At 36.7% G+C, this 12,223-nt stretch overlaps 1 protein-coding gene across 1 annotated transcript in view; it reads right to left on the bottom strand.

Moving 5' to 3' along the window:
- RTTN (rotatin) overlaps positions 1 to 12,223 on the bottom strand; it is a 117,433-nt gene that overhangs the window by 87,089 nt on the left and 18,121 nt on the right. Inside the window, exons 11-13 of the mRNA XM_036322501.1 lie at positions 7,557 to 7,727; positions 2,724 to 2,936; positions 1,140 to 1,252 (exon numbers count right to left, since the gene is read on the bottom strand). Coding sequence (XP_036178394.1) covers positions 1,140 to 1,252; positions 2,724 to 2,936; positions 7,557 to 7,727 — 497 coding nt within the window. The remainder of the gene's footprint in view (positions 1 to 1,139; positions 1,253 to 2,723; positions 2,937 to 7,556; positions 7,728 to 12,223) is intronic.

Below are 12,223 nucleotides of genomic sequence, written 5' to 3'. Positions count from 1 at the left end.
AATATTAGTATTTACCTAAGTACACACTTGTTTCATGGTAGGGAATACTCTCTCAAAGAGTACAGAAAACAACCCAGCTGGTGTGGTTCAATGGTTGAGTGTCAACCCATGAACCAGGAGGTCACAGTTTGATTCCTGGCCCAAGTTGCAGGCTTGATCCCAGTAGGAGGTGTGCAGGAAGAGGCCAATCAATCTTTCCCTCTCATTGATGTTTCTATCTCTCTCTCCCTCACTGTTCCTCTCTCTAAAATTAATAAAAACATTTTTTTAAAAAAAGAGTATAAAAAACACTAACAATGTCTTTAAAAAAACTATACTTGTTATATCAATTGGTGCAACCATATGGAAAACATGGAGGTTGCTCAAAAAATTAAAAATAGAACTACCATATGATCTAGCAATCCCACTTCTAGGTATATATATTTAAAGAAAATTAAATCAATATCTTGAAAAGATATCTGTACTCTCATGTTCATTCCAACACTATTCACAATAGTCAATTTTTGGAAATAACTCCAGTGTCCATCCATCAATGAATGAATAAAGAAAATAGCTGTATATATACAATAAAATATTACTCAGCCTTAAAAGAAAAAGGAAATCCTTCCATTTGTCACATGGATAAACCCAAAGGACCTGATGCCAAATGAAATACCTGGTTTGAATGGATACCAAAAGAAATGTATAGCCCCAGCTGGTTTTGCTCAGTGGATAGAACCTTGGACCATGGACTGAAGGGTCCTGGGTTCGATTCTGGTCAAGGGTATGTACCTCGGTTGAGGCAACCAATCTAAGTTTCTCTCTCTGTGTCTCTCCTCTCCACTCTCTCTAAAAATCAATGGAAAAATGAAAATTATTTTTTTAAAAAGTGTAAAATCCAAGGATAATTCACTTAGGTTGTAGCATGGCATTTTAAAGTTTACTCTTGAATAAAACAGTAAACTGTCTTAATACAGTTCATATACAGTTCAAAGTTCAGACACATGTAAAAGCAATTTAAACTAAAAAATAACAATATTTAAGACCAATTTCATTTTCACTGCTCCTAACTTCACACATATGCATGCACACACCATGCACATGCACACATACACACACAATGTCCTATAATATAATCATATTAAGAAAGAAAATATTACATCTTTGAACAAAGGTTGATGATTTCCTCTATTAGAGGTAAATGATAATGATAGGAAAAGCTATGCAAGGCATGGTCTGCCATCTCCACTAATTCTAAAAGATTCTTCTCTCCCTGAAAAAAACAAAAAAAAACAATGTCAAATTCATATACAAAATTCTCCACAGCTATCTAAGCAGCTTTAAGAAATTAGATTATTCAGAGACCCTGAGATTCCTTACATTTACTTACGTCCATTTTCTCAACAACCATCTAAAATGTCAGTCCAGGAAGAAAAATGTGGGAGAATCCCTACACTTGCCACATGAGACTGTGTATTATTTATCTCTGAGCAGGCTTAAACTTGTAATTGAGTGGCCTGGTCCTCTGACTACTTGTTTGTAGTCCTATGTCCCTGCTAACTGTAGCTCAAGGCAGGGCTCATGTTCTTATAATCCACCTCCCCCTTCTAGAATCCTGACCAGTTCTGAAAACATGAGAGCAGTCAATACATGTGTGGTTAACTTGACAATGCAAAAAGCTACAGAAATAATTCAACTTAAAGACAATTCAAACTTCTATCATGGAAGAAACAAGAAACCAGAGGAATCAAGATATGGCAAAAAGAAGAGGGTAAAAAACGATAATGGATAGCCCTGACCAGTTTGGCTCAGTGGATAAAGCGTCGGCCTGCGGACGGAAGGGTCCCAGGTTCGATTCCGATCAAGGGCATGTACCTTGGCTGCGGGCACGTCCCCAGTGGGGGGGGGTGCAGGAGGCAGCTGATCAATGTTTCTCTCTCATTGATGTTTCTAAGTCTCTGTCCCTCTCCCTTCCTCTCTGTAAGAAATCAATAAAATATTTTAAAAAAAAAAACGATAATGGATAAATAAAGGAAAATTAGAAATATAACCTTCAGACAGACTCCACTGTAAGGGCAAAAATAAAAGTTTCTGTCCCAATTTTTTAAGATCTTCAGGACCCAATTTGATATTTTCAGACAATAAACAATTATTGTAGTCAATGTTTACCCTAAGATTCAACCCTTTCACTGATCACATTCTAAAGAATATCCTAATAGTATCTCTAAAAGGAATAAGGAACAATACATAATTATTGCTACAACATCGTACCTAAAGGCAGCCTATGCCTTACAATCTAGTTCATGACTTTATTTAATAACAATATCAGGCTCTTTGTGTGAATAAATAAGGGTCTATAAATATTAAAGAAAAAATGTGTCTCCAAGTAAGCACTAAAATGGTCCTTATAATTCTGTTTATGTTGTGTTACTCTTCATACACACTATGCCACTTCAAAGAGGCACTTATAAGTTTAAGCCTGCTCAGAGATAAATGAGAATAATTACTCATTTTCTTCATACTACTGGTTTCATTATATACACCATTCATTAATCTAAAGTCTTCATCTTACTTTTATACAAGCCATATCCTTACTTTATTCTGATAACTGACCCATTCACTAACAATGTATCCTATGTCTAACAATTCAACTATTATATGTCCATCTATTTGAAAAGTATAGGTTACACTTTCTACATATTTTATCAAAGGAATTTAAAAGAGATATTAATAAAGCTTTTTACCTCCTTCCCAACATCAGACAGGAAGTTACAGGCACACTCAATGGAATAAACGGCCTCTGCAGCTCGTTTATAAATGCTGTAGTTTTCAGAATTCAGCTGTTCCAAATAGGCCACAGCAGCTTCGTGAATGTTTGGGTATTCCAAAGAAATAGGCATGTCCAATGAAACTAGAAACAATGCTGCTGACATAGACTCTGGTAAAAAGTGGCTTGCCTTGATAAATGGAAAAAAAAAATGTTAATTAAAAAAACAATTTTAGATAAACATAGCAAAATATAAATGTAGTTCAACTTTCTAAGTATTCTCTATCTCAAAGTCTCTGCTTTTCTAAAGAAACCTCTATTCCCCAAAACACCATCTCTCTGTATGGCTTTATTCAATACAATTTTCCTATGCCCAGAATATCTCAAGTCCAATTTTCAACTCTTTCCCAAGCCTGGGATACAGGATACCTCTTTCTTCCCCACCCCAACACTCAGAATTATGCTCCCCTGGGCCCAGCATCTTGTGTCTACCTTTGCTACTGAACTTAAGGCATGAGGCCCCTTCCTCTAAGTATTTTGTAAATGTGCACACAAATCACACACACAAAAAAAAAATGCAATAAACTCCTGAAAACAAGAACACTTTACCACCATACCTGAGCACATACCCCAGGGCTCAGTAAGTACATGCTGCTTTGAATAACACTAAACCAAGTATAACTAAAGACTGCCTTAAACAGAAACTGGTTTTTACTTGGTTTTGTTTGTATTGAGGGGGGAGGGAAAATTCAACAAAATATTTAAAACAGTTCTAGAACACTCACAGAAAACTGATCCTTAACTAGTACAAAGTCAACAGGCCCCAAATGGAATATCAATGTGTTTTATAAGCTTAAATCAATTATTTAAACTGAAAGTCTTGTTTTTTTTTTAATAATTCTAACTTCATGATAGGATTTTATGCATCAATTAAGAAAATAAAAAGAGTTAAAAATTCAATATTGGGCAGAGTTTACTGTTACGGCTGAAATGCTGTCTTTATTAAAGAAAGTTTGGACGTGATTTATTTCATAGGTAACCTATTTTAAAGATAATCATTATCCGCCTGAAAGTCTAAAATTAAGAGCTGAATCAGCTAAACAATGCCTTTAAATCAAAGTTATCAACTAAATATCAGAAACAATAGGGATTGAATGTTTAGGTTACTAAGCATAAAAATAAAACCAGACTATTAAGACAACAGCTATTGGGAAGTCAAGCAAAATTTCATTATTCTGTGAAGAACTGTCCTAGTGGGGGAAAAAGAGAAAGCCACTAAATTACCTAATCACCTACTACTCCCTCACTCCGCAAATACTTCTGTGCCCCTGCTGCATGGCAGACACCACTGCAGTCTGGAAACACTATAGGACATAGAACAGAACCTCTGCCCTCATGAAGCTAATAATCAGAGGAGAAGAAAGCAAAGAGTGAGCTGGTAACTTCATGAGATAGAAAGTTTCAGAGTCCAAATTCTACTTCCATTTTTGGTGGGCTAGCAACAGGCAGAGGGCAGCATAACCTTGTCTTTAAATAAACTGAAGGAGAAATTTAATAGCACTGAAGTAGCATTTTTTTTTTTAAATATATATTTTATTGATTTTTTACAGAGAAGAAGGGAGAGAGATAGTTAGAAACATCGATGAGAGAGAAACATCGATCAGCTGCCTCCTGCACATCTCCTACTGGGGATACGCCCGCAACCCAGGTACATGCCCTTGACCGGAATCAAACCTGGGACCTTTCAGTCCGCAGGCCGATGCTCTATCCACTGAGCCAAACCAGTTTCGGCTGAAATAGCATTTTTGTTTAGATCTCAATCAAAGCAATTACAAACATCTATAAATCAATACTTTGGTTATAATCTCTTCAGTGACCATATTAACTATTTTAATGAACTTCCAAGTTTTAAATATATTTAGAAGAGCTATCAAAGATTACAGGTATTAATTTGCCTTTAAAAACAAAACCAGCCAAAACCGGTTTGGCTCAGTGGATAGAGCGTCGGCCTGCGGACTGAAAGGTCCCAGGTTCGATTCCGGTCAAGGGCATGTACCTGGGTTGCAGGCACATCCCCAGTAGGAGATGTGCAGGAGGCAGCTGATCGATGTTTCTAACTCTCTATCTCTTTCCCTTTCTCTCTGTAAAAAATCAATAAAATATATTTTTAAAAACAAAACCAAATAAATAAAAAAGAACTATCTTCAAAAAGACCGGAGAATTGGCTTTTCATTTTTCTAACACTAAAGTAAGTCAAAATAAAACAAATTATTGATTTCTGTATTAACTGAATCCTGCCCAAATAAGCACACAGATGAAAAAAGTATAATAAAAAAGCAATAAATAACCTATATAATACAACTGATAATTAGTTTTTCCATCAATACTTCGACCTATGGATATATTGATCATTTGTAATACTTAATAACAAGTTATTAAGGACCTAAATAGACACTTTATGAAAGAGGATATACAGAAGGCCAAGAGACATATGAAAACCTGCTCAAAGTAACTAATTATCCGAGAGATGCAAATCAAAACGACAATGAAGTACCATTTCACACCTGTCAGAATGGCTATCATGAACAAATCAACAAACAACAAGTACTGGAGGAGATGTGGAGAAAAAGGAACCCTCGTGCACTGCTCGTGGGAATGGAGACTGGTGCAGCCACTGTGGAAGACAGTATGCAGTTTCCTCAAAAAGTTAAAAATGGAACTCCCATTTGACCCAGTAATCCCACTTCTAGGAATACTAGTATATCCCAAGAAACCAGAAACACCAATCAGAAAGGATATATGCACCCTTATGTTCATAGCAGCACAATTTACAATAACTAAGATTTGGAAATAGCCTAAGTGTCCATCAGCAGATGAGTGGATTAGAAAACTATGGTACAGCTACACAATGGAATACTATGCTGCTATAAAAAAGAAGGAACTTTTACCATTTGCAACAGCATGGATGGAACTGGAGAGCATTATGCTAAGCGAAATAAGCCAGTCGGAGAAAGATAAATATCACATGATCTCACTCATATGTGGGATATAATGAACAACACAAACTGATGAATAAAAATAGATCCAGAGATAAAGAAACACCGAACAGACTGTCCAACCTCAGATGAGAGGGGGGGCAGGGGGGGCAAGATCAACCACAGGACTTGTATGCATGCATATTAGCATAACCAATGGACATGAACACTGGGGTGGTGGAGGCTTGTCCTGGAAGGTGGGCGTGGCCAGAGAGAAGGTCAATTGGGGAAAAAGGAGACATATGTAATACTTTAAACAATTAAAAAAAAATTCTAAATGAAATACAGAGCCACATATTAAGATATTAAAAAATAAGGCTATAAAATTAAATATGATGTAAATTTAGAATAGAAGAAATCACAAAGAATAGATCATCAGATTTAAAAAAAAAAAATAGCAAGTTATTGTTGCACTACTAATTTCTCAGTTGTATCATACTAGAGGCCCGGTACACGAATTTGTACATGGGTGGGGTCACTCAATCTGGCCGGCAATTGGGGCCGATCGGGGCCAGCCCGCCAGGGGAGGAACCACAGGAGGTTGGCCGGCCAGGGGGAGGTTGGCTGTGGGAGGGAACCGACCACCGGGGGAAGCTCCTGTGTTGAGTGTCTGCCCCCTGGTGGTCAGTGCACGTCATAGCTACCGGCCAGTCGGCGGTCGGTCGTCTGGTCGTAACAGTCACTTAGGCTTTTATATATATAGATTATTATGTAAAGTGACACACATGTTTTAAATACAATTCCAGTCTCATATAACTAGAACTCTTCAATTTATAATGCTTATGCCTTGAAAAATTATCACTCATTAAAAGCAAAAAATTCTTCAGAAACATGATTAATGAATTAAAATTAACAGAAATGGTGTTATTTTCCCCAAACAAAATATTATGTCTATAATTTAATGTTTATTCTTGTTTTCCAGGACTACCTGACAATGTTGCATATGTAATGTATTAAAAAATGGAGTCTGGACTATATACTCTGCAGAATTCTAAGGGACAAAAGGGCAAATGGTTATAACAAGGGAAACAGAAGGTACAGGAAACAGTTCTTTAGCTGCAGCAATTTCTCTTGCACCTTCATTTAAGTAGGATGCACCCTTCTTTTTTAGTAAGTATACTGCTAAACACTTGTGCATGAGTCATTTGAGATTTTTACCACTAACATTCAAATTCAGATATAACCTCCAATTAAAATTACAGACAATAAATAATTTTTAAAATATGTACAACTATTAAAATCACCTTTAACATAACAGTTATATTTTGCAATAAAAATTAACAAGCAACTGCTACATGCAGTAACACTGATGAATAAAAGAAAATATTGAGTACAAACTTTATAATCTCATTAGTATAATGTTTAAAAACAGACAAACTGATCTATGGTGACAGAAATCAAAAAGAAGGAGTTTAGCCTTGGGGAAGAAGGAGAAGTAATGGATGGGAAGGGACCTCTGAAGCTCCAGTAATGTTCTTTTCACATTCTAGGGGGTGTCACTTTTTAAACACCGATACATTCACTAAGTAAAAATACATTGAACTGTGTACATGTCTAAACATGTTACACCATCATTTTTTAAAGTTCTTAAAAAAAAGAAAAAAAGAAACTTTACAGAATGAATGTTTTTTTCTATCAAATGATTTGTCAAAAATGTTAGCCATTCATCTGTTCCCACATTTCCACTTTGTACACCGTGGAATGATCAGAAGGGATTTATGATGTGTGTATGTAATAGTCAGTAAAGTACAGGGGAGCACCACTCCCTGCCTTACCTTTTCAACAGGGAGTAGCATCTGCAGCAGCCGAGCTGCAAACAGTGAGATGCTGACAAAGGCCATTCTGTGGAGCCTGCGAACTGCCTCTGTGTGCTCCACACCGATGCTACTTTGATGGTAGCACATGGTTTCTCCCAGGGACCCCAGCACTGCGAGCAGCTTCTCTTTCTACAAACATTTAAACACAAAACGGGAAAATAACCAACTTGGGGGTCAGTATGCAAATGTCAGAGGACAATTTAAAACATTATCATTAAATAACAAAAATGAACAAAAAGCAATTATTCCTCTCGATAAGAGCCAATACCTGCTAACAAAGAATGATAAACACACCTACATTTTTAAAAAACTATTTTTTAAGCATTTACTTTGGTTTTTTTTTTGGGGGGGGGGGTTGTTTTTTGTTTTTTTTTGTTAGCATTTACTTTGATGACTTCTAACAAAAAGTTAAAAATTAAATGTGGCCCTGACTGGTTTGGCTCAGTGGATAGAGCGTCAGCCTGTGGACTAAAGGGTCCCAGGTTCGATTCCTGTCAAGGGCATGTACCTTGGTTGTGGGCACATCCCCAGTGGGGAGCATGCAGGAGGCAGCTGATCGATGTTTCTCTCTCATCGATGTTTCTAACTCTCTATCCCTCTCCCTTCCTCTCTGTGAAAAATCAATAAAATATATTTAAAAAAAAAAAAAAACCCCAATTGTGGTGGGGAGAAGGTTCTGGCATATAGCCTGAGCTGGTGGTGTGTGGCTTTGTCACTATAAGTCTGTTAAAAAAAAAAAATTAAATGTGTAATGAAAAATTAGCAAAATATATAAAATATAAGTAATTAATAATTTAATAATTCAGGACAAAAAAGGGTTGGGTAAAGGGGTCGTTGCCTGTTGATGAAATGCAAAATTAATAGTAAAGACCCAATATGAATGAGTCTGAATAACATATAATATCAAGTACAATCTGTTACTGACATGAAGATGGATTTTACAGGTTTTCACTCAGTCTTTTTGAGCCTAATTAATAAAATAAGTAGATATAAACTTTGAACATCGCAAAGAATACAATTCCTCAAGCTTCCAAAGGACATTGACAAAGACTAACCATTTATTTAATCACAAAGAAAACTTCAATATATGTATATTTAAGGCTATATTCTCTGATTCCAAAGAAATAAAACTGAAAGTAAAATTTAAACCAAAATGAGGGCAAAGCTTACAAAACAAAACAAAACAAAAAATGTAAGAGCCTATTTGTAATACTTTAAGCAATAAAATAAATTTTAAAAAAATAAAGGAGGAGCCATTATATTAATAACTACTGGTCTAGAGAAAACAACTCAGAAACATAGTGACAGTCTTATCACATTAGCCGGCAATTCTTTCACACACTTCTCTATTAAAATAATACTTGTATATTCCTACAACATATCTCTGTTATTCAAGATTAACTTTGGTAATTTATAATTTACTAGTAAATCAATGAACATATTTAATATCTCAGTATCGGAGGGCTTTTATCAGAAGTCTATTTATTTGTGAAATTGTTCCAAATAACTTTCCTTATTCTAATGATGAATTGAGTGCTGCCCAAAATAGTACAAAAAGGAAGTACTATGAATCAGTCTTGGATTTTCACAATTTCCAGCATTTTTTCTAAGCCAAATAAAAGTGGTTTCTTTTTAGCTTTTTTAAGAAAAGAGGATTGAAAAATAGTAACTGGTCCAGTTTTAATTTGTTGGGCTAAAACAATGTTTAAAAACCTGTGAAGTAGTTGATGGGGGGTGGGCAGTTTTCAGAAGATATTCACAGCTTTTACAAAAGAAGGTACAGAATTAAAATATCCGATTAGCATAATATTCTAAATATTCCCAATGAAACAGAATTTATAGTGCAAACAAGATTTCTCAGTCTCTGCACATCATGAAACAGATTGTGAACTCCGTAAAGCATCTGAAATGGGGACTGGCACAGGATGTCCCCCATATGCTTCCAGCCTCACACCCCTCTCCCTCCCACACTGCAGCCGATCACTATAGAAAGTGCAGCCCTCACCAGGCACTTCCCCTCTGAAGGGCAGCTCACCTGCCTTCAGAATGACTGCCACTCCAAGCAGCACCAGCAGAAAGCAGAGCCTCAGCAGGCCCCCAGCCTCTTGTGCCATTTCCACCTCCCATAGTAACTTGCATTGCCCCTCTAGCCCCACCCTTTACCGCCAAACAGCCATTCTCTTCCCTCACCAGGTAAAACAGCCTACCTTCATTTGCTTAGCCAAGTCATAATTGTGCTCAAGACTCAGTTCAGTCACAATTTACAAGAAACCCTTCCTGAGATCCCAGGATGGCAGTGTTTTCAAAGCACCCTTGGCAATAAAACATAGAACTGACCTTGAAAAAGAAACTGTGCCTCCATTTTCTCATCTATAAATGGATATCTACCTTATAGGGCCATGATGATTAAATGGCCTCATAAACACAGTGTGGTTAAATATCATCTAGTAAGCAGTATGCCTAATGGATCTTTATTTAGCTATTGTTCATCTATGCTTCCTTCCATTTTACTAGTGTCACAATAAATGTATCTACGTCCTACCAGAGTGAAAGCTGCCACTCATTCATCTTGTACTGCAGTGCCTAGCCTATGACAGGCAATCAGAAATGTCTGGTGAACTACAATAACTGTCTCTCACCAGGGCAACAGCAGGGAAGGTGAATGCAAGCTAGAGATCCCACTAACCCAGTTACAAATCCAGTCTCATCCATTCCCCTGCAGTGAGTCCTCACTGGGTATGAAGCTCGCTCTCAACCCTTTCAGCCCAATTGACCTCCAATCATCAAGTCTTCCCACAAGCCCAGGCATCTAAGTTACCAGCTCACAGCAGGTCTGGTAGAAATTTAGAAGCAATGAATCGTAGAGAAAGAGAAAAGACTGTTTTCAGTGGAATTGGGATGACAGAGAAGGCAAAAATGAACAGAACCCGCCATCTGGGGTTATGTGGCAGGAAGTGAAGCTCCTTTCTCCCTGGACCTAACTTACCGTGTGAATAAGGAAACAGACTTGGCTTCACAGGGAAGCAAAGAGACGGCACACTTCAGGTCAACCTAACTTTTACTGTGCTTATCAATGAATTTTTTATTTAACAAAATATAATAATTTCAATAAAAATAGTTTTTCTTTATTTACTTCAAGTGAACTAAAAAATATTCAACTGTGGAGATTTTTTTTTGCTATGCATACAACCTGAGTAATGGGAGTTCTAGACATGACTGCTATTAACACTATTGGGAAAGATCTAGAGATTTAATTCCTCAGGTATTTAATTTCTGAATTGGTAACAACACATCTATTATTTTGTTCCTTTAATGAGTCAACAAAAACACTTCTTCTATCTTTCTTTTTAAACTTGGCAAAAGTAGAACATTAAGTAATTCTACTTAATTGTTTATTTTTATTAATATACCAGAGGCCCGATGCACGAAATTCGCGCAAGGGGCTCGGCCCTCGCAGCCCTGGCTTCGTCCGGAAGGACTTCCAGAAGGTGGTTCAGCTGTCTAGTCTAATTAGCATATTACACTTTTATTGTTATAGATAGCCAAGGTACTGAGATTTTTCCTGAGGCATTTATTCTTTTAAACAAGTAGATCAAATATGATTTCAAACAATACTGTTTTATTGAACATTTCTAACATACCAACTGGCACTTATATAACAGATTTAACCTTTAAAGTAAAAATAATTCACTGAATCATAAAAGACTAGCAGCCAAAAGTTAAAAGTGAATGACTAACTTTTACAGATAAATGTTCTGGCCAACAAAATTTAAGTTAATTTAAGAAGCAACTGATAAAGCAGTCTTCACACATCTAAGGAAAAACTCACTTGTTGAAATCCTTCAATCTGTGAAAATCTTCTAAAAGTACTACAAAGTAGTATGGTAACCTTAAGTACTAAAGAAAAACTAAGATTAAGAACTATCATCCCTATTTCATAAATAAAGTAATTGAAGGATTTGAACAGTATATTATACCAATTGTAAAATATTTGTTTCTCTTTTCAATAAATTTTTGTTTTTAAAAGGTTTTGGAGTTTTACAAATGGGTATTGATATTAAGTAAACATCAGTATTTTGTTGTTGTTTTTTCATGTTCTAACCTCTATTCACAAGGATTTCAGGCAGCACATAGTAAAGTTTAATAAAACACAGACCTAAGTCAAAACAACATAAAGAAAAAAAACTTTCATAACTATGAATCAATATATATTTTTATAATAAATTTTGCTTCCACTTCTCTGACAATGCAATAAAAAAGGCTGTTACAATTTACATTAAAATACAGAACATAGTTCTTCAAGATAAACAAGATTATCTGATAACAGCAAAATCCTATCTAATAAGAGTAATATGCAAATTGACCATCACTCCAACACACAAGATGGCCACCCCCATGTGGACACAAGATGGCCTGCAGGGGAGGGCAGTTGGGGGTAACCAGGCCTTCAGGGGAGGGCAGTTGGGGGGGACCAGGCCAACAGGGGAGGGCAGCTGGAGGGGACCAGGCCTGCAGGGGAGGGCAGTTGGCGGGGGACCAGGCCTGCAGGGGAGGGCAGTTGGTGGCAGGGGGGAACCAGGCCTGCAGGGCAGGGCAGTTGGGGACAACCAGGCCTACAGGGGAGA

This window comes from Myotis myotis, unplaced genomic scaffold (assembly GCF_014108235.1).
Source record: "Myotis myotis isolate mMyoMyo1 unplaced genomic scaffold, mMyoMyo1.p scaffold_m19_p_9, whole genome shotgun sequence".
Classification (NCBI taxonomy): domain Eukaryota; kingdom Metazoa; phylum Chordata; class Mammalia; order Chiroptera; family Vespertilionidae; genus Myotis; species Myotis myotis.
The sequence above is the reverse complement of the archived record's forward strand: the minus strand, read 5'-3'. Positions and strand labels throughout refer to the sequence as shown.